This window comes from Carcharhinus amblyrhynchos, chromosome 14 (assembly GCF_965287045.1).
Source record: "Carcharhinus amblyrhynchos chromosome 14, sCarAmb.v2.hapA, whole genome shotgun sequence".
Lineage (NCBI taxonomy): Eukaryota > Metazoa > Chordata > Chondrichthyes > Carcharhiniformes > Carcharhinidae > Carcharhinus > Carcharhinus amblyrhynchos.
Window position 1 is genome coordinate 2,110,858 of NC_137337.1, and position 27,598 is coordinate 2,138,455.

A 27,598-nucleotide genomic window follows, 5' to 3' on the forward strand; every position below is an offset into this window, starting at 1 on the left:
AGTTATGGGGAGAAAGCAGGATTAGGCTATTGAGTTGGATGATCAGCCATGATCATGATGAATGGCGGAGCAGGCTCGAAGGACCGAATGGCCTCCTCCTGCACCTATCCTGTATGTTTCTTTGTTTCTCTGCCCTCAGGGATGAGCAAGAAATGCTGGCCCAGCCAGCGAAGCCCAAACTCTATGAACCAACAAAACAATTTCCTTCCCTAAAGGACATTAGTGTGACAATTGGCAGTTTGTGGTCACTATTACTGAGGCTGGCTTTTTATTTCAGGTTAATGTAGGCTTCTGCTGGCCTCCACAGGCTGCTCACTCCTTCAGGTGGGTGAGTTTTGAGCCTAATCAGCCTCGGGCAACTACGAGGAGAAGGAGAGGGAAGCTGGTGTTGGGGGAAGAGGACAGCGGGAGAGGGGCTTCACAGCCTCAGGAGATCTATATTGCTCCAGACTCCACATTAACATTTAAAATTAAGCATTTACTAGGTGGCAGTTATTGATTGGCTGCACCCAGGACAGGTAAGCAGGCTCATCACCGCTCACATTCCCAGAGTGCTCCTAAAACCGGCATCTGCTAATGATACGCTTGCTGCTTTTATTTATTATTCATTCATGGGACACGGGCGTCGCTGGCTGGCCAGTATTTATTGCCCATCCCTAGTTGCCCTTTGAGGGCAGTTGAGAGTCAACCACATTGCTGTGGCTGTGGAGTCACGTGTAGGCCAGATTAGAACATAGAACATAGAACATAGAACATTACAGCGCAGAACAGGCCCTTCGGCCCACGATGTTGCGCCGACCAGTTACAAAAACAATGACCCACTAGCCTATACCAATCCCTTTTCGTCCATAAACCTATCCAGAGATCTCTTAAACGCCCCCAAACTAGACGCATCTACAACTGCAGCAGGCAGGGCATTCCAATCCCTCACCACCCGCTGGGTAAAGAACCTACCCCTGACATCCGTCCTGTAGCTACCCCCCCTTAATTTAAAGTCATGCCCCCTCGTGCTAGCTTTCTCCATCCGAGGAAAAAGGCTATCACTATCCACCCTATCTAAACCCCTAATCATCTTATATGTTTCAATAAGATCCCCTCTTAGCCGCCTTCTTCCCAACGAAAACAACCCTAGATCCCTCAGTCTCTCCTCATAGGACCTCCCCACCATACCAGGCAACATCCTAGTAAACCTCCTCTGCACCCTCTCCAACGCCTCCACATCCTTCTTGTAATGCGGGGACCAGAACTGCACACAGTACTCCAAGTGCGGCCGCACTAGAGTAGTGTACAGATTGGGTAAGGACGGCAGATTTCCTTCCCTAAAGGACATTGATGAACCAGATGGGTTTTTCCGACAATTCGCAATGGTTTCATGGTGATCAGTACATTCTTAATTCCAGATATTTTTATTGAATTCAAATTCCACCATCTGCCGTGCGGGTTTCGAACCCGGGTCCCCGGATCATTAACTGAGTTTCTGGATTGATAGGCTAGCAATAATATCACTAGGCCATCGCTATCCTTGAGAACACCTGATGACTTCCTGTTTTGTGTTTGTTGCAGCAGGAATTCCCTCTTAGTGGCTTTCACTGCACTGGGCACAGTGGAGGAGCAGATTACATCAGTACACAACTCACTGCTACAGTTTCAAAACAAACCAAAGATCCTGACTGGGTTCAGCCTAAACCACGAGTCTGACCTGCAGATGCTGAAGGTACAACAACAACCTGCATTTATATAATGCCTTTGTTGTAACAAAATGTCTTCACTGGAGAGATAAATCAGACAAAAATTTGATCCCGAGGTGCGGGACAAGAAATGAGGACAGGTGACCCAAAGCGCAGTCAAGTTAGGTTTTAAGGAGCTTCTTAAAAGGGGAAAGTAAGATGGAGAGGTTTAGGAAGGGAATTCCAGAGCTAGGGCCCAGGCCAGTGAAGACATGGCAGATGTCTGAACTCTGAACCTGTCTAGAGCAGGGATTCTGTGACAGAGCCAACGGCAGGAATCACTGATCACTTTTTCCCAAAATTTACTTTTAAATTTGCTTCCACCATCTGATCAAGCAGCAAATTGTACAAATTTGTTTCCCTGTGCCCCTATTTTTACTCTCAATGCTGGGAAGACTGGCCTGAGATTCCTGCCACTGGCCCTGCCTTGGTACAGAGGTGTTTAGGGTGAGTGGGGCGGGAAGGGAGTTGGGGAAAGATGGGCACTGTTGAGGGTTAGGGAACCCACTTCTACATCAGCAAAAATGGCTGCCTTCTCTCCCCTCTCCCCCTCCTTCCCTCTCCCCCTCCTCTCCTCTCCCCATCCTTCCCTTTGAGGGCAGTGAGCCTCACATCTGTGGTGGGTAAATTGTTGGAAGGCATTTTGAGAGAAAGGATCTACAGGCATTTAGAGATGCAAGGACTGATTAGGGACAGTCAGCATTGCTTTATGAGTGGAAAATCATGCCTCACAAATTTGATTGAGTTTTTTGAAGGGGTAACCAAGAAGATAGATGAGGGCAGTGCAGTTGATGTTGTCTACATGGACTTTAGCAAGGCCTTTGACAAGGTACCGCATGGTAGGTTGTTGCATAAAGTTAAATCTCATGGGATCCAGGGTGAGTTATTTAAGTGGATATAAAATTGGCTTCTTAACAGAAGCCAGAGGGTGGTTGTAGAGAGTTGTTTTTCAAACTGGAGGCCTGTGACCAGCGGTGTGCCTCAGGGATCAGTGCTGGACCCATGGTTATTTGTCATTTATATTAATGATTTGGATGAGAATATAGGGAGCATGATTAGTAAGTTTGCAGATGACACCAAGATTGGTGGCGTTGTGGACAGTGAGGAAGGTTATCTCCAATTGGAGCGGGATCTTGATCAATTGGACCAGTGGGCTGACAAATGGCAGATGGAGTTTAATTTAGACAAATGCGAGGTGATGCATTTTGGTAGATTGAACCAGGGCAAGATTTACTCTGTTAATGGGAGGGTGCTGGGGAGAGTTACAGAACAAAGAGATCGAGGGATAAATGTTCACAGCTCCTTGAAAGTGGACAGAGTGGTGAAGGCATTCAGCATGCTTGGTTTCATTGGTCAGAACATTGAATACAGGAGTTGGGTCGTCTTGTTGAAGTTGTACAAAACATTGGTAAGGCCACACTTAGGATGCTGTGTGCAATTCTGGTCACCCTATTATAGAAAGGATATTATTAAACTAGAAAGAGTGCAGAAAAGATTTAGTAGGATGCTAAAGGTAGGGGAGTCTAAAACTAGAGGGCATAGGTTTAAGGTGAGAGGGGAGAGATACAAAAGGGTCGAGAGGGGCAATTTTTTCACACAGAGGATGGTGAGTGCCTGGAACGAGCTGCCAGAAGTAGTAGTAGAGGCAGGTACAATTTTGTCTTTTAAAAAGCATTTAGATAGTTACATGGGTACGATGGATATAGAGGGATATGGGCCAAATGTGGGCAATTGGGATTAGTTTCGGGGTTCTAAAAAAAGAGTGGCATGGACAAGTTGGGCCAAAGGGTCTGTTTCCATATTGTAAACCTCTATGACTCTATCTATGACAACACCTCCTCCCCTCTCCTCCTCCTCCATTCTCCCCCTCCTACCCACTCCCCCTCCCTCTCCTCATTCCCTGTCCCCCAGCACAAAATGTCTGAAGTATTGAGCTGCTGTATAATCCAGTACTTTGCCCAGGACTGTATTCCCAGAAGAGGTTCCACTTCAGCTTTATTTGGCCTGATATTCCCAGGATCAGGAAGCTCTTGTACTGGAAGTCGCCACCAGCCTGACTGAACACATTCCACCCTTTTACAGTCGCATTGCCTTTGACCAGGACAGACAGAGGCTCCAACCCCCTAACCGCTTTGACAAAACACGTACTTGCAACAGTATGTTGAAGGGTTAGCAACAATTACTTTGGCTGTGCACTGACTGTAATTATGCAGGAAATGCAGCTGCCATATTGTGCACAGCAAGATCCCAGGAGCAGCAATGAGATAGATGTCAGTCACCCCTTTCTGGGAAGGAAGGTGAGCCCAGGACACTGGGGAAATCTCCCTGCACCTCTTCGGAGAGGCTCATTAGATTTGTAACCTTCAAGCTTTAGTGTGTGAGGAATGAGGGCTCATGAACCCCTTGAACCTATTTGCCATACAATAACATCATGACTGATCTGTATCCAAACTTAACTTACCCACCTAACAACTGCTTCTCACTGTCACATGGTTCCCAGTCAGCTCATGATGCAGTTTTTGTTTTGAGTGAGAGGGTTTCTGAGGTTCACAGTTTCTGTTCTTCTTCTAAATCTTTAAAATTTATTCATTCATCAGAATCTTCAAACACAGATTAAGTCCCAGATTGAAACCTGCGAAGAACTCCAGAGCAAAGGGAGCGAGGCCAGTGTCACGTTAGACCCAGGGGACCATCGTGCAGTCTGCGCTGTCGCTCTGTGTCACACACGGCGGTGCCAGGAGATCAGACTGCAGGCACAGGCTGCAGAGGAGGCCCTCCGAGCTCTTGATGAATTCCTGCAATTACTGCGAGTGATGGAGCAGCAGGGGGATCGTGTTCTTGAGCAGGAGGGAGCACTACATGCTGGTACCGTGAGCTTGGAGAAGGAGAAGGAGACCAAACCCCTTTGGGACAGAGCCCTGGACTTGGATAAGACACTGGTTGCAGCTCAGATTTACCTAATGGATGGAAGTTCAGGTGAAAGAACATGCTGCCGGGATCTTGCTTTGTCGCTGGGCTACAATCCGGAGGGTGTTGGCCTGGGACTGGAAGGGCAGGAGAGTGTAACACAGACCGAGTTACACAAAGCATTCTGCACAAAGCAAAACCGTCTCATCAGCTGCCTGCAGGAAATTGAGACAAGAGCTGGAGAAGTTGGGTTAGGTGAAGCCACACTTCCTGGAGTGCAGCAGAGGTTTGTAGTGTCTGTAACCTGGTGTTGTGAGACTTCTTACTGTATTTACCCCAGTCCAATGCTGGCATCTCCACATCATGAATGCACTTTACCAGAACAACTCTTGGACACACAGTCGTTCACACAATGTCTTTCTATCTCTCTTCATACTGTCATGTTAACCTGAAATTGGTAATGGTTCCCTGAGAGGTGAGAGTGAGTAGGTGAGAACAGTGCTCATCCCCACCTGATCAACGTATCTCGTGGAGAGTTAAACTGCTATAGGGACCAGGTACCACGGCTACCTGCAAGGATAGAATGATTGTACACAAGGAAAGAAGGGGCGATCTTAGAGTACTTTCTACTCTTCATGGCTCAGATCAGCTGGAGCCCAATATCTTATTAGTCACCTGTTAAACTGTTTAACCAACTTGTGTTTATGTTGTGTCTTTAACATAATAAAACATTCCAGGTGCTGCACAGGAATGTTATTGAGTAAGAGTTATCACCAAGCCACATCTGCTAATATTAGAGCAGGTGACTAAAAACTTGGTCAAAGAGCATCTTAAAGGAGGAGAGTGAAGTAGAGAATGTGGAGAGGTTCAGGGAGGGAATTCCAAAGCTTGGGCCTCAGACAGCTGAAGGCTTGGCTGCCAATGGTGGAGTGATTAAAATTGGGGTTTTTCAAGAAGCCCCAATGAGAGAATCATACAGATTACAAAGAGTGGAGGAGGTGACGGGGAGGACTGGGCCAGGGTGGGATTGGAAAACAAGGGCCAGAATTTTAAACCTGATATGTCTCTTAACCATGATTATGGTTTGATTGTTCCATTTTTATGAAAGGCAGTTGATTTAATTGTGACTCTGTGATGCGCAGACTGCGATCTCTGAATGATCTGAACACTGAACTGCAGTCAAAAGCAACAGATCTCAACGAGCTGAGGGAGCTAACAGAGCAACTTGCTGGGGTGAGCTTCACACTCGGAGAGGAAGCACAAGAGAGTCTAAATGCAACAGAGAACATGTGGGAAGAGACAGAGAGGAACATTCATGATTGGTGAGTGGGCCATTTCCAACAAACTCCCTTTGTGAATGCTCAGATCAGGGAGACATTGAGTATGAAACCAAGAAGTTAATAACTCTTTATAATACACAGCTTAGGTCTCAAGTGAAGTATCATGTTCAATTCTGAACACCACAAATTAGGAATGATGCCAGGGTCTTACAGAGGAGATTTACTCGGGTGGTCACAGAGCTGAAGGTATTCAGTTCTGTAGAGATACAGAAGAATCTGGAAATGCTTCTCAGAGCAGAGAAGGTTAAGGAAAGATTTGATTGAGGTTTTCAAATCAGGATGAGTTTTTCCAGAGTGAATATGGAGAAACTATTTCCAGTTGTAGGAACACGATAATTTTGGCTGCAGAATTCGGGCAACTGGCACAAGAATCAGAGGTGAAATGACAAGAATGTTTTACAAATTGAATCAATGTGATCTGGAAGATGCTGCCTGAAATTGGATGGATATGGCAAAAGAAAATAATGCTGTTAATTGTAGATAAATTGAGTTTAATTCTTGAGGCAGTGGGATTTGTTTGGGATTGACACAGGGCTATGGGGAGAGAGTGGGCAGTGGGATTAGTTTGGGATTGATACAGGGCCATGGAGAGAGAGAGAGAGTAGTTTGGCAATTGATACAGGAATATGGGGAGAGAATGGGGCAGTGGGATTAGTTTGGGGACTGATACAGTGCTATGGGGAGAAAGCAGGCAATGGGATTAGTTTGGGGATTGATACAGGGCTATGGGGAGAAAGAGTGGGCAGTGGGATTAGTTTGGGATTGATAAGGGCTATGGGGAGAGCGGGTCAGTGGGATTAGTTTGGGATTGCTACAGGGCTGTGGGCAGAGAGTGGGGCAGTGAGATTAGTTTGGGGATTGATACAGGGCTATGGGGAGACAACAGGTCAGTGGGATTAGTTTGGGGATTGATACAGGGCTATGGGGAGAGAGCGGGGCAGTGGGATTAGTTTGGGGATTGATAGAGGGCTGTGGGGAGAGAGTGAGACAATGTAGAACTATTATCTAAATAATTGCTATTTTTCCATCCCCAAGTCCCTTGTACCCAGAGTAGTTTCCTGTATCTGAACCAATGTGTGATAATTTACCAAGGCTCTGCCACATCTATCTGTCTATAGAAGTTTTTCATGTTCTCAGGGAGGGCTTTGCTGAATGATGCTGCTTTGTTTTTTCTGTGATCCAACTGTATATTTTATTGTCAGGCAGGATCAGTGCTGCGTGCTAGTGGCATTCCTGAGGGAATTTCAAAACTACAAAAAGGAGCTGGCATTGACAATCCAGAAAGGAGAGAATGTCATTCCTGCAAGCTCAGCTTACATGGACAAAGAAAAGCTACAGAGAGTAATGAGAAATGTAAGTGTCTCTAAAAGCCAGGTGAGAAAATACACCAAAGGGATGGGCTCCAGCCGGGGGGTTAATATATCCGGAGGATAGATTCTTCAATTGTTTGCATTGGGGTCAGACTTCCTTTGTTTGTTTGTGACTGTAAGCCACAGTATTCCTCCCTGCACTCATTGTAAATCTCTGTATTAACACCCAATGTAACACGTACAGTGGCACAGTGGGGTTAGCACTGCTGCCTCACAGTATCAGCTCTGCATGGACATAAGGACATAAGAACATAAGAAATAGGAGCAGGAGTAGGCCATCTAGCCCTTCGAGCCTGCCCCGCCATTCAATAAGATCATGGCTGATCTGAAGTGAATTTGAATCGAGTTTGCACGTTCTTCCCGTGACAGCATGGGTTTCCCCTGGGTGCTCCAGTTTCCTCCCACAGTCCAAAGATATATAGGTTAGGTGGATTGGCCATGTTAAATTGCCCCATAGTGTCAGGGGGACTAGCAGGAGAAATATATGGGGGTAGGGCCTGAGTGGGATTGTTGTTGGGTGCAGCCTAATGGGCTGAATGGCCTCCTGCTGCACTGTAGGGATTCTATAATAACTCAAAGCTGAATCTGGGCTTTTTAAAAAATTCTTTCAGATTGACGAAGTCAAACTTGAGTTCAGCGACCGACAGGAGGAAATGGATGAACTGAGGAAGATCTGTCGCCATCTGCAGTCAGAGCTGAGAAAAATTATGGATAATGAGTCCTTACCTTTCCAGGGGGAGGCAGATGAACTGTTGGACGGATGGTTGGATGTGAGTAACTGCAAGTGGAAGCTGGAATTTTACCAAAGGAACCCAGATCAGACTGTGCCGACACTTTTCCTTCAAAGAACTTTCACAATGGGTCTCCATCTCTACCCAATTTCTCTCCTCTCCCCAGCCAACCATCTCTCACTGAGAAGAAAGGGGCTGGAGGGTCTTCCTTTCTTGATATATTCTCAGGATGTGAGCCTTGTTGGCAAAGCCAGCATTAATGATCTATTTAGAATTACAATGAGGAAAGCTGAAGCCATCTCCCTTGGTGTGGGACTGGAGTCACATATTGGCCCTGACCATTTAAGGACAGCAGGTTTCCTTCCATGAAGAGCAGCTTAAGTTTTGATGACAATCTGACAGCCTTTTCAGAGTTTATTAAAGTCACAGAGGTTTACAGCATGGAAACAGGCCCTTCGGCCCAACTTGTCCATACCACCCTTTTTTTTAAACCCCGAAACTAATCCCAATTGCCTGCATTTGGCCCATATCCCTCTATACCCATCGTATCCATGTAACTGTCTAAATGCTTTTTAAAGGACAAAATTGTACCTGCCTCTACTACCACCTCTGGCAGCTTGTTCCAGACACTCACCACCCTCTGTGTGAGAAAATTGCTCCTCTGGGCCCTTTTGTATCTCTTCCCTCTCACCTTAAACCTACGCCCTCTAGTTTTAGACTCCACTACCTTTGGGAAAAGATATTGACTATCAAGCTGATCTGTGCCCCTCATTATTTTGTTTTATTGATCGGAAGTGGAGAACGTGCTGGTGTCAGAGTGACGTTTAATCCTGCTTTAAATTGGCTTTGTTTAACCTGTTCCTACTCTGGTTCATCTCCCCTTCACTTGTCTGATCAGGTAGGGTGGGGGAAAGTGACACTGGGGGCAATGCAGAGGCTGCATTCTCCATCTATAGGAATGATGGCACGTGCTCAAAATTCGGAAAGCGAAATTCATGTTGGTGAGATTCTGACTCCCGATATGCCGGCCCCTCACCAGTGGATTTGTGTAGAAGAAACTGTGGGACTGCAGAAAGCTTCTGTTAGTGTGTCATTAGTGAGCACTCTCTCTGGGATGTCCCCCTCACCGGATATTCAGCGGGTGCTGGCGTGATGTCATGTCGGTGCTATTTAAGAACATAAGAACATAAGAAATAGGAGCAGGAGTAGGCCATCTAGCCCTTCGAGCCTGCCCCGCCATTCAATAAGATCATGGCTGATCTGTTGTGGCTCAGTTCCACTTTCCCGCCCTCTCCCCATAACCCTTAATCCCCTCTCTTATCAAGAACCCATCAACCCGCTTCTTAAAAATATTTAGCGAGGCAGCCTCCACCACTTCAACGGGCAGAGAATTCCAGAGATTCACCACCCTTTGAGTGAAGAAGTTCCTCCTCAACTCCGTTCTAAACCGCCTCCCCTTTATCTTGAGGCTGTGCCCCCTAGTCCTACTGTCTTTTTTGAGCGGGAAGAGTCTCTCCACCTCTATCCTATCCATCCCATTCATCATCTTATACGTCTCAATGAGATCTCCCCTCATTCTTCTAAACTCTAACGAGTACAAGCCTAGTTTATTCAGCCTCTCCTCATAGCTCAATCCCCTCAACTCCGGTATCAGCCTAGTAAACCTCCTCTGCACTCCCTCCAGGGCCAAAATATCCTTGCGCAGGTGCGGCGCCCAAAACTGCACACAGTACTCCAGCTGCGGCCTCACCAATGCCCTATACAGCTGCAGCAAGACCTCCCTACTTTTATATTCAATCCCCCTCGCTATGAAGGCCAGCATCCCATTCGCCTTCCTGACCACCTGCTGCACCTGCAAGCTGGGTTTTTGCGACTCATGCACAAGGACCCCGAGGTCCCTCTGCACCGTCGCCTGCTGCAGTTTTTCGCCACGTAAGTAATAGTCCTTCCTACCATTCTTCCTACCAAAGTGGACCACCTCACACTTGCCAACATTAAATTCCATTTGCCATTTCCTGGCCCATTCGCCCAGCCTATCTAGATCCTTCTGCAGACTCTCCACACCCTCCGCACAATTTGCCTTTCCCCCAATCTTGGTGTCATCAGCAAATTTCGACACCCTGCTCTCGGTTCCCTCCTCCAAATCATCTATATAAATGGTAAATAGCTGAGGCCCCAGCACCGACCCCTGGGGCACCCCACTAGTCACCAACCGCCAATCTGAATAGCACCCATTGACCCCCACTCTCTGCCTCCTATTTGACAACCAATCCTCTATCAACTAAACATGAACCTGTTGTGGAGGTCTCCCCAGTGACGTAAAATTAATTATAGCCTCTGGGGGAGAGGGACATGACCGGGCAGTGGCTTGGCAGTACTCCTACTCCTTGCCAGAGATCGCACTGCCACTGGCACCATGGGGGTGGAGTTGGGTGCTGGCTAAGAATGTGGGGGCTGGGGAGAAAGTGGGAAAGTGCCTGTGATCGGGGGAGAGGGGTAGGGAAGGGGCCGATGATCTGGGGGAGATGTGCTAACTCTCATCGGGATGGGGAGAGTGGCCTGAGACCTCCATGGTGAGCTGGGAGGTGAGGGGTGGGGAACAGCTGTGCAGGGAAATGCATTGGGAGGCCCAGGCCTGGATGGTGAAGGTTGCATCCCTCTCCTCTGATGAGGCCAACCACTGAGATGATCTTGGTAAGTAAAGGATCTGGTTTGCACAACCCGAACTGAGCCTGTGTCTCCTGGCAGGTGTCAGAGAGGCTGGATACTTACAGCACAAGCCTGAAGCATGCGCTGAGTCTGTGGCAGGATTTATCTGAGAGCGGCCCCCAGCTGGAAGAGTGGCTGAGGCGATGGTTGGAAACTCCGAGGGAGAGCGTGACTGGACAGGAGAACGTGCTGCTGGAAGTGAGAATCTAAACCTTCCATTGTTCAGTGATGGGAAGCTAGGGTTAACCACATTCCTTCTGACCACAGGGTAACGGCCTAAAGGGAAAGGCCCCTGTTCCCAAAGAGGACGGTCCTTACACAGGAAGAATTCCACCAGACAATAGCAGACCCCATCACAGCAAAATCGATAGGCAGCAAGAGACAAACGAACAGGGTTTCACAATGTTGTTTGAGGAGTAAACACTGATCAGTGGAACAACTCTTTGACCAGCTTCACCAGATCCATTGTGTTCATGGTACAGGGAGCCTATCTTTAACATCCATCTGAAAGGTAGCACCTTCAACAGCACCATGATCCTTCAGCACTGACCCTCTGACGGTGCGGCACTCCCTCAGCACTGACCCTCTGATGGTGCGGCACTCCCTCAGCACTGACCCTCTGACGGTGCGGCACTCCCTCATCACTGACCCTTCTGACAGTGCAGTGCTCGCTGTGAGATTTCAGCATGGATTTTGGGTTTGCTTTTCTGGAGGGAGGTATGTGCCATTTGTGGTGTGAGTGCCAGTCCGGGAACGCTGACTGATTGTGTCACACTGGAGGGAGGAGTTTGCCTGGAGTAGGGTGCGGTCAGTAAATACCACGGGCACTCCTTATCCAATCCAATACAGATTAGAATGGATGCCAGACAGGGTGTGGTGAAAGTAGGCCCTTGTTCAGGAGGGAGGAGTTTGCCTGGAGTAGGGTGCGGTCAATAAATATTGGATTGGATAAGGAGTGCCCATGGTATTTACTGACTGCACCCTTCTCCAGGCAAACTCCTCCCTCCAGTGTGAGATCATTTGAATGCTTTACCCCCAAATGGGACTGTGATTCAAAGTACAAAGAACAAAGAAAATTACAGCACAGGAACAGGCCCTTCGGCCCTGCACCGACCATGCTGCCTTACCAAACTAAAACCCCCTACCCTTCTGGGGACCATATCCCTCTATTCCCATCCGATTCACATATTTGTCAAGACGCCCCTTAAAAGTCACTATTGCATCCACTTCCACTACCTCCGCCGGCAACGAGTTCCAGGCACCCACCACCCTCTGTGTAAAAAATCTGCCTCGTACATCTCCTTTAAACCTTGTCCCTTGCACCTTAAACCTATGGCCCCTTGTAATTGACTCTTCCACCCTTGGAAAAAGGTTCTGACTATCCACTCTGTCCATGCCTCTCATAATCTTGTAGACTTCTATCAGGTAGCCCCTCAACCTCTGTCGCTCCAGTGAGAACAAACCAGGTTTCTCCAACCTCTCCTCATAGTTAATGCCCTCCATACCAGGCAACATCCTGGTAAATCTTTTCTGTACTATCTCCAAAGCTTCCACATCCTTCTGGTAGTGTGGCGACCAGAATTGAACACTATATTCCAAGTGTGGCCTAACTAAGGTTCTATAAAGCTGCAACATGTCTTGCCAATTTTTAAACTCACTGCCCTGGCCGATGAAGGCAAGCATGCTGTATGCCTTCTTGACTACCTTCTCCACCTGCATTACCACTTTCAGTGACCTGTGTAACTGTACACCCAGATCCCTTTGCCTATCAATACTCTTAAGGGTTCTGCCATTTACTGTATATTTCCTATCTGTGAACCTACCTCAGTGGCCTCTAAGGGTTAACACAGTCAGCTGGAACCAGCTCCAATCCAAATTGCCTGGAGGCAGATTGAATCAAGATTGAACAGAGAGTAGTGAAGGGTGATACTTGCCTGGGCAAAAGTTGAGAGAGCTGTTGCGGGATCCAGCAGAGCACTGGGGACCAGTGGAAGAGGCATGGTATGGCATGGTGGGGAGGTAGAGACAGGAACAAACTCTGGCCCACTCCTGCTTACTGAATCAGTGGGGAGCAATCAACCAGGTAAGGACATTTAAATTGTTGCTTTTCCGTAAATAATAAGTTAATAATTCACAGAGAGAGAGAGAGAGAGAGAGAGAAAGAACTCAAACACCAACCTGAGTCTCCGCAAACCAGTCTCACAGGTTTGGTAAGGGAGAGCTCCACAGTGTAAAGTGATTGCTCATTCACAGCTCTGCCACAGCATAACTGTCATGATAAGCTTTCTCAATCAAATTCTGATCAAAGTCAGATTGCAGCATGAGTCAATGGGCAATTTACATTACATCCACTGGGGCGGCACGGTAGGCACAGTGGTTAGCACTGCTGCTTCACAGCTCCAGGGACCTGGTTTCGATTCCCGGCTCGGGTCACTGTCTGTGTGGAGTTTGCACATTCTCCTTGTGTCTGCGTGGGTTTCCTCTGGGTACTCCAGTTTCCTCCCACAGTCCAAAGATTAGGTTGGTTAGGATGATTGGCGCCCACAACTTGCCTGGGCTTGGAAAATCTCACTAACTGTCCTGGCTGGAGACAATACACATCTCTTTAATCTGTGCTTAACCCTCTCTCCACTCACATTGTCTGTATCTTTAAGACTTGATTATCTGTAAAGACTCGCATTCCAACCATTATTTTGTAAATTGAGTTTGTGTCTGTATATGTCCTGTTTGTGAACAGAACTCCCACTTACCTGATGAAGGAGCAGCGCTCCGAAAGCTTGTGGCTTGTGCTACCAAATAAACCTGTTGGATTTTAACCTGATGTTGTGAGACTTCTTACTGTGTTTAGCCCAGTCCAATGCCGACATCTCCACATCATGTCCATCAAACACTCTTAGGACAGGCTTAGATATACAATAAAACATCCACAGTATTGTGCTGTTAATGTGCGTGAGTTCACATTATTACAATAAAGAAAAACAAAATATTGCAGATGTTGAAACACTCTCCACAGATACCGCCAGAGCTGCTGAGAGTTTGCAGGATTTTCTGTTTTTATTGTATATTTGCTGGTTTTGCTGAAATTCTTGAGTTGACTCTGATTTGCTATTAGTCTCAGTCTGAGGTATTGGAGATTTATTTTACTGTGTGTCCCTGCAGGAGGAGCTTCAGATCCTGGAGCAACAATTCCAGAGCTTCCACGAGAAAGCAGCAAGAATTCAGGAGCTACTCGAGTGGGAGGAACTTCCAGTGGAATTACAGGTAGGTCCTCACCTCTATAGCAACCATCCAACCAGATCAATGTGCCAGGACACTATGGGCCAAGTGCTGGCAAGTGGGATTAGGTGGCCTTTTATGCGTCCATGCAGACTCAATGGGCCAAAGGGCCTCTTCTGCATTGTAGTGTTCTGTAATTTTGTGACACCCGTGTGTGTGAACAAAGAACAGTACAGCCCTTCAGCCTTCCAAGCCTGTGCTGATCACATTGTCCTAAATAGACCTGTATCCCTCTATTCCAGGCCTGTATCCCTCTATTCCAGGCCTGTATCCCTCTATTCCAGACCTGTATCCCTCTATTCCAGGCCTGTATCCCTCTATTCCAGGCCTGTATCCCTCTATTCCAGGCCTGTATCCCTCTATTCCAGGCCTGTATCCCTCTATTCCAGACCTGTATCCCTCTATTCCAGACCTGGCGGGGAATTATAGGCCGGTTAGTTTAACGTCTGTGGTAGGTAAAATGTTAGAATCCGTCATTAAGCAGGAAATTGCGAGGCATCTTGAAGGGAATTGCTTGATAGGGCGGACGCAACACGGTTTCATTAAAGGGAAGTCGTGTCTGACAAATTTACTGGAGTTCTATGAGGATGTGTCTAGGGCAGTGGATAGAGGAGAGCCGGTGGATGTGGTCTTTCTGGATTTTCAGAAGGCGTTTGACAAAGTACCTCACAAGAGGTTATTGCAGAAGGTCAGGGGACATGGAGTTGGGGGTAGGGTGTTAGCGTGGATAGAGGATTGGTTGTCAAATAGGAGGCAGAGAGTGGGGGTCAATGGGTGCTATTCGGATTGGCGGTTGGTGACTAGTGGGGTGCCCCAGGGGTCGGTGCTGGGGCCTCAGCTATTTACCATTTATATAGATGATCTGGAGGAGGGAACCGAGTGCAGGGTGTCGAAATTTGCTGATGACACCAAGATTGGGGGAAAGGCAAATTGTGCGGAGGGTGTGGAGAGTCTGCAGAAGGATCTAGATAGGCTGGGCGAATGGGCCAGGAAATGGCAAATGGAATTTAATGTTGGCAAGTGTGAGGTGGTCCACTTTGGTAGGAAGAATGGTAGGAAGGACTATTACTTACGTGGCGAAAAACTGCAGCAGGCGACGGTGCAGAGGGACCTCGGGGTCCTTGTGCATGAGTTGCAAAAACCCAGCTTGCAGGTGCAGCAGGTGGTCAGGAAGGCGAATGGGATGCTGGCCTTCATAGCGAGGGGGATTGAATATAAAAGTAGGGAGGTCTTGCTGCAGCTGTATAGGGCATTGGTGAGGCCGCAGCTGGAGTACTGTGTGCAGTTTTGGGCGCCGCACCTGCGCAAGGATATTTTGGCCCTGGAGGGAGTGCAGAGGAGGTTTACTAGGCTGATACCGGAGTTGAGGGGGTTGAGCTATGAGGAGAGGCTGAATAAACTAGGCTTGTACTCGCTAGAGTTTAGAAGAATGAGGGGAGATCTCATTGAGACGTATAAGATGATGAATGGGATGGATAGGATAGAGGTGGAGAGACTCTTCCTGCTCAAAAAAGACAGTAGGACTAGGGGGCACAGCCTCAAGATAAAGGGGAGGCGGTTTAGAACGGAGTTGAGGAGGAACTTCTTCACTCAAAGGGTGGTGAATCTCTGGAATTCTCTGCCCGTTGAAGTGGTGGAGGCTGCCTCGCTAAATATTTTTAAGAAGCGGGTTGATGGGTTTTTGATAAGAGAGGGGATTAAGGGTTATGGGGAGAGGGCGGGAAAGTGGAACTGAGCCACAACAGATCAGCCATGATCTTATTGAATGGCGGGGCAGGCTCGAAGGGCTAGATGGCCTACTCCTGCTCCTATTTCTTATGTTCTTATTCCATACCTGTTCATGTGCCTATCAAGATAAGTGTTAAATGTTCCTAATGTAAGTGCCTCAATTACCCTCTGTGTAAAACACTTCCCCTGCACATCTCCACTGAACCTTTCCCCCCTTAACTTGAACTTGTGCCCCCTTGTAATTGTTATTTCTACCCTGGGAAAAAGCTTCCAACTGTTCACCCTATCCATATCCCTCATAATTTTATAAATTGCTATCAGGTCGCCTCTCAGCCTCCGTCTTTCCAGGGAGAACAATCCCAGTTTATTCAATAGCTGATGCCCTCCATACCAGGCAACCTCCTGGTAAACCTTCTCTGTGCTCCTTCCAAAGCCTTGTACACGTGGCGATTTCAGGGCTCAGGGTGATCTCCTTTCTGCTCCATATCCCAGGATGTGATGAGGCTGTATCACCAAGGCTCCCCTGGTGCCACTCTGTGGTGTGAATGCCAAGATACAATCTGACTGGTCTGAGTGGGAGAAAATTACTGAACCTTTTGCCTTCCATAATCCTTTCTCAAAAAGGTGGTGGAATCAACGGTGAGGAAGAAGATGGATCAGATAAAGAGCACCCACAAACTGAGTGCCAGGGGCGAAGAGCCGAGTGGAGGTCCAGATCAGTCGTGGACCAAGCTTGAGCCAATGGAAGCTTCTGGCTCGAGGCCTGGCCAAGAACAAAATCCCCAATTCCATCATGACCCACAGGTAATTGGGTATTCCGCTATATACATACTGTTTTAATAGAATCAGACTTGCACTTAGACAGCATCTCCTCTTCTCCCAAACACTGTCACAGTTCGAGAGATACTTCAAGATCAGAGAATCATAGCGTCAAAAAGAAAGATTTCTTTTCTGTCAGTCTGTAACGGCCAATGAATCCTTCTGAAACAGTCCCTGGAATGTAGGAAGCAATGTTATAAATAAAAGAGCAGTTGCTTAGTGGTGCTGAGTGGAAGAAAAATATTGGTCAGGATACTGGTGAGATCGCTCCTCTTTTTTAAAAGTGTGCCCAGGGACCTGATGGTTTATTATTGAATTGAGAAGCCCAGGAACTTACATTCTCGGGGAGCAAATTTGTTTTTGAAAATATTTCCTCTTTATAAGCAAATCTCTTTTTTACCCCCATTTTTGCATTTTCCCTGAAAATGTTAAGTGTATATTAATTGCATTTTAATTGTATTAACTGGACATTTATTTGTGCCCCTAGAATTGGGCACAGTCTGAAACTTTGAGAATGGGGTTAGGAGGTGCATGTGAGTAATATATATCATTGTGAATAAATACTTTGAAGAGTGTGTTATGATTGGCTCCAGTTCTATCCTTTGGCAACTGGCTTCCTGGTAGAGAACACAAGATTGGCTGAGTCAAATGTTCCCAACAGCTGATACTGAGAGAGCCCATGGAATCAAACCTCAGCTGGAATCACCATGTCACCAAGGCTATAAGATTTACATTATGAGGATAGCTTGCATTCCTTTGAGTGTGGATTAAGGGATAATCTAATTAATGTGGGGTTTAAGATACCTAAAAATATAGACACAGATCAGACAAGATCTAACTGAATGGCAGAATGGGCTTGAAGGATTGAATAGCCTCCTCCTGCCATTCAGTTAGATCTTGCAGGTTACTTTCTCAGGTCATTATTGTGTATATAATCCTCATATTTAATCTGCTCATCAATCCATTTGTTTATTTTACACTGTCTGGAAGAGTAAAGGACCTGTAGTTCACTGCATCAGTTCTATTCTCCTTTCTGAATCTGATTTCTATGTTACTGCATTACTTACTCTGTTTCTAATGTACTAGAATATCTCCAGGTGTACACTGACTTCTTCAAACTGTTACAGCTTCACAAATCCACTCCCCATTTCTCTCAGCACTCCAGGAAGAAGACCATCTCTCCCGAGACATTTATTATCTGCAACCGTTTCTGTGACTTTACATCTTCCATCTCAGAGATAATGAAGGTTTTATTTGGGATGTTGTTGTCTGGAGATGGAATGTTTCTCATAAGCACTGGCAGTGCCACAGTGACCCTGGGCAGGAAGTGGACGGCAATCAGGTGTTCATGGGGTAATGGGTTATGATGTTCAGGATAGGGGTGGGAGTGGGGATTAGGATGGAATAAGGATTTGAGGTTAAGGGTGGGGGAGTGGAGATGTGAGGTTCATGGTGGGGGTGAGGGTTTGAGGATCACGACGTGGATCCTGATGTGCGTAGTGTTTAAGGGTTCTCATTCCTGCCTCCCTCTTCCTTTGCCTGTCTCAGGCACCTTGTATAGAACCTGAGCAAAGCCAGAAGCCACATAGCGACAGGCAGCACCCTGAGGACACAGACTCACGGTGGAGACCGAACGAAATGCTGGAGGAGGAATCAGCGGTGAAAAGACGCAGAAAGTCCCAGCTGGTCCAGGTGGAAGATGATCAGAGCAAAACCTCTGCTGCCAAACACCTACAAGTTCCCCTAGAGACTGGACAGGAGTGTGTGCAAAGGTGAGTAGCAGCAAGCACCTGCAGCCAATCTGTCCAGGGGTAAAATCCCAATACATTCATCAGCAGCAAACAGTCAATAAACCACAGTGACAGCCCACTTGTAACAGCAGCAGGGCTTCCATGTGTCAGCCATGGCTCAGTACAAACACTCTGAAATAGATAAAGGTAGAGTCAAACTTCATTCCCGATGTTCCTAGTTTAGCACTGGGGGAATACGGCATGACGGAGGGTCAGTACTGAGGGAGTACCGCATGTTAGAGGGTCAGTGCTGAGGGAGTGCCGCACTGTCAGAGGGTCAGTGCTGAGGGAGTGCTGCACTGTCAGAGGGTCTGTACTGAGGGAGCGCTGTGCTGTCAGAGGGTCAGTGCTGAGGGAGTGCTGCACTGTCAGAGGATCAGTGTTGAGGAAGTGCCGCACTGTCAGAGGGTCAGTTCTGAGGGAGTGCCGCACTGTCAGAGGGTCAGTGCTGAGGGAGTGCCGCACTGTCAGAGGGTCAGTGCTGAGGGAGTGCCGCGCTGTCAGAGGGTCAGCGCTGAGGGAGCGCCGCACTGTCAGAGGGTCAGCGCTGAGGGAGCGCCGCACTGTCAGAGGGTCAGCGCTGAGGGAGCGCCGCACTGTCAGAGGGTCAGTGCTGAGGGAGCACCGCGCTGTCGGAGGGTCAGTGCTGAGGGAGTGCCGCACTGTCAGAGGGTCAGGGCTGACCCTCTGCACTTAACAGCACAGGTGACATCCACCATTAAAAGCACATTATTTGCTCTTTATCTCATTGCTGTCTGTGGGAGCTTGTTCTGCACTAATTTGCAGCTGACCTTCTTACTTCATATCATTGACATCTTTTTTAAGTACTTCACTGGCTGGAAATGTCTTTGGATCACTCTGAGGTTGCACAGGAGGCCATTCAGCCTGCTGCACCTGTGCCAACCCTTTGACATGACTGTGCGGTTCATTCCTCTCTGCTCTGATATTTCCCCGTAGCCCTGGGATTATTTGGTCCCTTTGATTATTTACCCAATTTTCTTTTTAACTTCCTCCTGAATCTGTTTCCATCACCCTCTCAGGCAGGCAATGCCTTCTAGATCATCGCAACTCCCAGGATTTTTAAAAATCCTCATGGCATTTTTGGTTCAATTACCTTAAATCCGTGTCTCCCTGGTTCCGGCTCTGCCGTTAAATAGAATTTCTCCTCTTACTCCTCTGAAAACTTCTCATTATTTGGGGAGGCAGTGGTATTATCACTGGGCTAGTAATCCTGAGACCTGGGGTAGTGTTTAAAGTTTATTTAGTAGTGTCACAAGTAGACTTACATTAACACTGCAATGAAGTTACTGTGAAAATCCCCTGGCCGTCACACTCCAGCACCTGTTCGGGTACACTGAGGGAGAATTTAGCCAAAGCACCTAAGCAGCACGTCTTTCGGACTGTGGAAGGAAACCGGAGCACCCGGAGGAAACCCACGCAGACACGGGGACAACGTGCAGTCTCCACACAGACAGTGACCCAAGCTGGGATTGAATCAGATCCTTGGCGCTATGAGGCAGCAACGCTAACCCACTGTGCCACCATGCTGCTGTGATTGAACCCAGGTCCCTGGCGCTGTAAGGCAGCAATGCTAACCATTATGCCACTGTGCTGCTGGGATTGAACCCGGGTCCCTGGCACTGTGAGGCATCAGTGCTAACCCACTGTGCCACTGTGTCGCTGGGACAGAACCCGGGTCCCTGGCGCTGTGAGACAGCAGTGCTAACCCACTGTGCCGCCTGTGTTTGGGGACCTGAGTTTGAATCAAAATGGTGAAACTTGAATTTAATTAAAATCTGGAATTAAGAATGTACTGATGGCCATGAAACCATTGCCGATTGTCACGCAAACCCATCTGGTTCACGAAAGTCCTTTAGGGAAGGGAATCTGCCATCCTTACCTGGTCTGGCCTACATGTGACTCTAGAGCCACAGCTATGCCGTCAGGGATGGCCAGTAAATCCACCAGTGACACCCACATTTATGAATGAATAATAATAAGCAAGAACTTTGGGCAAATCTCCTCATAATCTTAATACAAAAGAAAATATTGGGGATGCTGGAAATCTGAAATAAAATCTGAAAATACTCAAAGTCTGGCAGAGCCTATGGAGAGAGAAATGGAGTTCCTCTTTCAGGCCAATGTCCAGATATACTTTCAGAGAATTCATTGCCGAACAAAAAGGGGTTTATTTGGAGATCTTCAAGAGCAGTGATGTGTTTGCAGCTAGCTCGAAAATACCTGTGCCTCAGAGAACTCTTCTCCCTTGGGTAATTCTCCACTCTGAGGCCGGATGGACAGCTAACTTTATCAAAGTCCTCAAAAATGAATGAGTTATTTCTGCTGTTTGGGCAGGTACCCAGAGGAAGTGAGAGAATATGTGACAAAACTTTCAGACTGCTTGGACACTCTGGAGACAGCCCTCAAACAATCCACAGCACAGACCCCGAATTCCTATAAAGCAGCTATCCAGCAAGTGGAAAAGCAGGCGGTAAGGAAAGTGTTAATCTGCGTCATATTTCAGATAAGAGCATTGGCCGAGCTTCAGGATGTGTGTGGGACTTCATCGGTCTGTGTCTGCACACCTGTCTGCATTAGTCTACATTTCAATTTGTGTCTGTATCTGTCTGTCTGTGACTATGGCTCAGTCTGTGTCTGCATCTGCCTCCTGCATGGGTCTGCTTTTATCTGGCTCAATGTCCGATTCTGTGTCTGGGTCCGCGTCTGTCTGGGACTGCATCTGTAGATTTTTATCTGCATCTGTGTGTGTGTGTGTGTGTGTGTGTGTGTGTGTGTGTGTGTGTGTGTGTGTGTGTGTGTGTGTGTGTGTGTGTGTGTGTGTGTGTGTGTGTGTGTCTGAGGGCACACTACTGCTCAGAAACAAAGCTCTGTGAGGTGGTTTGATTTGAACTTTAGAATTATATGATGTGGAGATGCTGGCGTTAGACTGGGGTGGGAACAGTAAGAAGTCTTACCTGGTTACAGTCCAACAGGTTTGTCTGGAATCTTGAGGTTTATAAGATGTTGAGAGGTATAGATCGGGTGGATTCTCAGAGGCTATTTCCCAGGGCTGAAATGGTCACTACGAGAGGACACAGGTTTAAGGTGCTGGGGAGCAGGTACAGAGGAAATGTTAGGGGTAAGTTTTTCACTCAGAGGGTGGTGGGTGAGTGGAATTGGCTGCCGTCGGTGGTGGTAATGGTGAACTCGCTGGGGTCTTTTAAGAGACTTCTGGATGAGTACATGGGATTTAATGGTTATTGGTAGGCCTAGTAGGTAGGGATATGATCAGCGCAACTTGTGGGCCAAAGGGCCTGTTTGTGCTGTAGTTTTCTATGTTCTATGAGCTTTTGGAGCAGTTCCCCTTCATCAGGTGAGGCATTTTAGTGATACAGGGAAAGAGCAGAAGGACTCACCATGAAGCCGCCTCACACAGCCCAGGTGGCAGACGGTCGACCCTATCAGAGACTCCAGACACCTTCTCAAAGGGAAAACAATGAGAATAAACTGATCCCCAATGGAGGAATCAGGAGAATTGAGCAGTGAGAGGCTCTGAATAACCTCCCTGCCTTGCTCTATCAACACATGACATTCATGGAAATATACGGATAGAAGTCATTCAGCCCTTTGAATCTGTTGATTGGTGTAGACATACAATTAGAATGCTGATCAGTATCTTAACTCCATTTACTTTATTTACTTCTGTAATCCTTACTGTCATTACCAACAAAAAATAATCAACCTCAGTTTTGAAATATACATTTGTAATATTTCAGTATTCTTCTGGAGGAGAGAGCATTCTGTATTGCACCAGTCATTATGTAAAGGCATGTTCCTGACATCACTCCTGAACGGCATTTTAACATTACAAGCCCTTGTGAGGATATAAGAATTAGGAGCTGGAGTAGACCATTCAGCCCATCAAGCCTGCTCTGTCATTCAATAAGATCATGGCTGACATTCACTCTCATAGAATCATAGAATCCCTACAGTACAGAAGGAGGCCATTCAGCCCATCGAGCCTGCACCAACCATAATCCCATCCAGGCCCTATTCCCTTAACCTCTATTTACCCTGCTCGTCCCCCTGACACTAAGGGACACTTTAGCATGGCCAATCCACTGAACTCGCACATCTTTGGACTGTGGGATGAAACTGGAGCACCCGAAGGAAACCCACGCAGATACAGGGAGAACGTGCAAACTCTGCACAGACAGTGACCCAGACTGGAATCCAACTTGGGTCCTTGGTGCTGTGAGGCAGCAGTACTAACCGCTCAACTCTCCTGTGTTCTCTCCATGTTCCTTAATTACCCAACCACTCAAAAAATCTATTTTGTTTTATTCATTCATGGGACATGACCATCGCTGGCTGGCCAGCATTTATTGTCCATCCCGAGTTACCCTTATTCAGAGGCCAGTTGAGAGTCAACCACATCTGCCTCCTGCATGTGTCTGCTTTTATCTGGCTCAATGTCCAATTCTGTGTCTGGATCTGCGTCTGTCTGTGGCTCTGGAGTCACATATAGGCCAGACCAGGTAAGCACGTCAGATTTCCTTCCCTAAAGGACATCAGTGAACTCTGTCTTGAATATTCTCCGTGACTGAGCATCCATGACTTTCTGGAGTAGGAAATTCTAAAGATTCACAACTCTTCAAGTGAACAGGTGGAGGCAGTGATGCAGTGGTGTTGTCACTAGATTAATAATCCAGAAACTCAGGGTAATGTTCTTAGGACCCGCGGCAGATGGCAAAATTCTAATTCAACAAAAATCTGGAATTAAAATGATTGTTGATTGTCATAAAAACCCATCTATTTCATTAGTGTCCTTTCGGGACTACACCTGACTTCAGATCCACAGCAATGCGATTGAGTCTTAAAATGCCTGAGCACTCACTTCAAGGACAATTAGGGATTGGCAACAGGCTGTGATATCCCATGAAAGAAAAAATAAAGAAACGTCTCATCACTCTGTCCTCAACGACTGATCCATTATTCTGTGATCCTTGCTCTAGGTTCTCCAGCCAGCGGAAAGATTTTCTCATGATTTACTCTGTCAAGTCCCTTAAGAATTTTGCACATTTCAATGAGATTACCTCTCATTTTTCCAAACTCCAGGAAATATTTTCCTTTAATCCAGGGAATATTTGTCTGTTCTACTCAATGTTCCCCTCATCCCAGAGACCAGCCAGAGGAAACTTTGTTACATGCCCTTTTGGGCAGCTATGTCCTTGTTAGGTCAGGAGACCAAAACTGTACATGGTCCAGACCTCTCCAAGACCCTGTATAATTGTAGTCTTTATTCTTATACTCCAATCTCTTTGTAATGAAGATGAACATACTATTTGCCTTCCTATTATTTGACATACAGGATATCTGCATGAAAGCTTTCTGTGATTCAGGTATAAGGCCACCTCGACGCCAGTGAGTGTAAACACCTCCCAGTCTCTCAAGATTTGAAAAGATTCTGCCTTTCTATTTTTCCCAGTAAAATGATAACTTCACACTTTGCCACAATGTATTCCATTTGACACCTTCCTATCCACTTGCCAAACCTGTCTATTTATATCCTCTGAAGTCCCATTGCATTGTCCTCACCACCCACTATCCAGCATAACTTTGTATCCTGGTTTGCTGATGATACGTTGCACTCAGACCCTGAACTAAGTCACTCACGTGGATTTTAGAAGCTCTCAATCCTGGAAATTCCCACACCAGAGGAAATAATTTCACTCTATCTAGAATCATAGGATCCCTACAGCAGAGAAGGAGACCATTCAGCCCATAGAGTCTGCACCTACTCTCCGACAGAACGTCTTACCCAGGCCCACCGCCCCACTCTATCCCCGTAATTGCACACGCTTATCGCACTAATCCCCCTAACTTGCACATCTTTGGACCGTGGGAGGAAACTGGAGTACCTGGAGGAAACCCATGCAGACATGGGGAGAACATGCAGACTCCACATAGACAGTGATCCACGGCTGAAATTGAACCTGGGCCCCTGGTGCCTTGAGGCAAACGCTATCCTGTAATCATTTTAAATACCTCAGTTAGATCCCCCTTAACCTTGAAAGGTAAGGGAATACAGGAATATTTGCAACCCGAGGTTATAATTTAACCCATTCAGCTTCATATCATTCTGGTGAATCATGCCTTTAAAAAGGAAAGGTATTCTTGTCTGGGAGAGGAGTGAGCTGTTCAGTGAGTTCACAAGGTTGTTTTCTAATGTTCTTTCCTTCATTAACTAAAGGCGCTACGAAGAGAAATCAGTTCAATGGAGATGAAGATGCTGGAGCTGAGGAACATAGCCGAGAATTTGGAGAGAGCTGATGAGGCAGGCACTGGGGGATCTGTCAGCCAGTCTCTATCCACTCTCTGGGACCACTGGCTCTGCCTCCAAGACTCTGTGAGAGAGCAGGAATTACACAGCAGGAACCTGAGGGAGGAATGGAAATCCATCAGCGAACAGGTAAAAACCTCAGCAAGAACCAGTCTGTTCGAAACCATCAAACACACTAACACAGCCCAGTGATCCGGTATAAACTGGACGAACACAGCCCAGTGATCCGGTATAAACTGGACTAACACAGCCCAGTGATCCAGTATAAACTGGACTGAAAGAAAATCTGAAGCTGCTGGAAAAGCTGGTTTGGTAGGATTGTGGACAGAGAATCAGAGTTAATGTTCCGAAGAAGAGTTACTTTGGACTCAAAATATTAACTCTCGTTCTCACCACAGATGCTGCCAAATCCATCAAGTTTTTCCAGCACTGTTTTTATTTTACATTTCCAGCATCTGCAGAATTTTGTTTTATTATAGACCACACTGAGACAGACCAATGGCGCAGGTCCAACCAGAGTAATACTCAGCAGCAACCCAGGCCAAACTGGGCTCGCACAGGTCAATATCTAAACTGGGTTTTGAACTAACAACGCTGGCTTCAAAACAAAAGAATGTTACCACTGGCTGACAACTCTTGAGAGTGGCAGTCCAGTGTGTTACTGAGGGAGTGCTGCACTGTCAGAGGGTCAGTACTGAGGGAGTGCCGCACTGTCAGAGGGTCAGTGCTGAGGGAGCGCCGCACTGTCAGAGGGTCAGTGCTGAGGGAGCGCCGCACTGTCAGAGGGTCAGTGCTGAGGGAGCGCCGCACTGTCAGAGGGTCAGTGCTGAGGGAGTGCCGCACTGTCAGAGGGTCAGTGCTGAGGGAGCGCCGCACTGTCAGAGGGTCAGTGCTGAGGGAGCGCCGCACTGTCAGAGGGTCAGTGCTGAGGGAGCGCCGCACTGTCACAGGGTCAGTGCTGAGGGAGCGCCGCACTGTCAGAGGGTCAGTGCTGAGGGAGCGCCGCACTGTCAGAGGTGCTGTCTTTCAGTAAAACAAGCTGCTGTTTGGCTCATATCGAATATCCCTCAGCCTGTGGTGGAATGGGAGTTGTGATAGTCTTTCCCCCATGTCCGGGGACCAATATTTATCCTTCAACAAATGTATCTATAATAGCTTGTTCAATATCACATTGCTGACTATGGGATCTTGCTGTGCATACTGTCTGCTATTTTGTTACAGTACAGCAGTGACTGCACTTCCACAATGATTCCATTGGTTCTGAGTTGCTTTGGATTTTCCTGACTTTAAAGTTGCTATATAAATGAAGTTCTTCATACTCTGACCTTCAGATTGATCGAGTTGTCATCGACCTGGACCACCTTCAGGATGACCTACCCGAGGGTCCGAGGGAACAAGCGACAGAGGCTGAACTCCAGGAGCTGGAGAAGTCCCTCAGCCATTACCATGGCAACCTGAAGAACCAACGGTCAGCTGTGGCCACGTTGCTCTGCCGGGTGACCAAACTCCTCGGTGTTCAGGAGCCTTTGGACTCAACTTCAGCCATACCCATCCTTCAGGAACTGCAGGCAATGGAGGATCGATGCCGGAGGTGAGTGAGGAGTGGGCCATGTTTCATCCCCGGCCAGCCTATGGTGAGGGAGCTGCTGTCGGTGTGTGATATTGAGCCCCACGCTGAGCAGAAAGATACAGACTTCTTCCTTGGCAGTAATTATGATGATGGGGAGGTTTGTAGTAGGATTAGACTCAGTTCCCCTGGGGTTATGGCACTGAAGTGTCTGTGATTCCACCCACGGTACTGCAGCGTAGGCACATCCACATTTGGAGGATCCGAGCAGTTGAAGAACGTAGCTCACCATCACCTTCTCAAGGGCAATTAGGGATGAGCAATAAATACATTCCATGAAAGAATACAAAATGTTCAGATTGTGCCTGTGGGGTAGGTGTGGAGGAGGGATGATTCCCCTCTTCTCTTTCTCAGAAACCTAGCTAACCACAGACACTGTGCCAACTCTGACCACTTTATATGATCACCCTCCCCATCCCCCATCGCCCTAAATCTGACCCTCATGGTGTGAAGTGGTTTTGTCTCCTGCTTACTCCCAATCCCCTTGTTGCAGTGATTGTAATTGTCTCCTATTATCTGACTCTCATCCTGTGCAGACTGGATGCAGTTGGTGGGTTTTGTTTATTCCCTGATTAATTGGAAAGGGATTAAGATCCTTATTATGTTCGTTGGCAGTGAGCAGGGGGACTGACACACATAGAGAGCTCCCGTTACACAAGGACCATCCTCGCTGCCTCATCACCAAGAACAGGGTAACCCCGGCTCCCTCACTCACCCTCCCGGGTAAGATAGACTGATCTGAATTCAGGAAACACAGGCGTGTAACACTCTGCACCCTGAACTCTCAGAGGCTCTGCACTCAATCAAGTGGTTTGTTCCCATAGCCTCGAACGGAAAATCCAGAAAAGTCGTAGAGAGATTGAGGAGGAGGGCCGAGAGTGGGACAAGTCCCTCATAGAGACCAACAGCATTGGGGATTGGCTGCAGCAATCGATATCTCAGTTAGAGAACACAGAATTAGACAACGATGGAGCACCAGAGACTGGACTGGAGGTAAATACTGAAGCAGCAAGCGGGTTACAGACTGGAATCTAATCGAGGGGTTCGGGGTGATTTATATATAAAATAACAGATACCCAGAGTGAGTTACAGACTGGAATCTAATCGAGGGGTTCGGGGTGGTCTATATATAGAATAACAGATACTCGTGAGTGAGTTACACACTAGAATCTAAATCGAGGCATTCGGAGTGGTTTATATATAGAATAACAGATACCCGGGAGTGAGTTAC

The 27,598-nt window shown here is 47.3% G+C and overlaps 1 protein-coding gene across 6 annotated transcripts in view; it reads left to right on the forward strand.

Annotated features, from left to right (window-relative positions):
* Positions 1-27,598, forward strand: part of LOC145352383 (nesprin-2-like) — a 243,402-nt gene that overhangs the window by 58,742 nt on the left and 157,062 nt on the right. For 5 of the 6 annotated variants that reach the window (XM_080202157.1, XM_080202160.1, XM_080202159.1 and 2 more), the window contains 13 exons: positions 1,564-1,714; positions 4,325-4,920; positions 5,777-5,956; positions 7,177-7,327; positions 7,956-8,114; positions 10,824-10,982; positions 13,944-14,045; positions 16,413-16,592; positions 18,156-18,379; positions 20,753-20,888; positions 24,651-24,869; positions 26,072-26,331; positions 27,192-27,360. In XM_080202157.1, coding sequence (XP_080058283.1) covers positions 1,564-1,714; positions 4,325-4,920; positions 5,777-5,956; positions 7,177-7,327; positions 7,956-8,114; positions 10,824-10,982; positions 13,944-14,045; positions 16,413-16,592; positions 18,156-18,379; positions 20,753-20,888; positions 24,651-24,869; positions 26,072-26,331; positions 27,192-27,360 — 2,686 coding nt within the window. The remainder of the gene's footprint in view (positions 1-1,563; positions 1,715-4,324; positions 4,921-5,776; positions 5,957-7,176; positions 7,328-7,955; positions 8,115-10,823; positions 10,983-13,943; positions 14,046-16,412; positions 16,593-18,155; positions 18,380-20,752; positions 20,889-24,650; positions 24,870-26,071; positions 26,332-27,191; positions 27,361-27,598) is intronic. The other variant, XM_080202158.1, reaches the window with a different exon arrangement.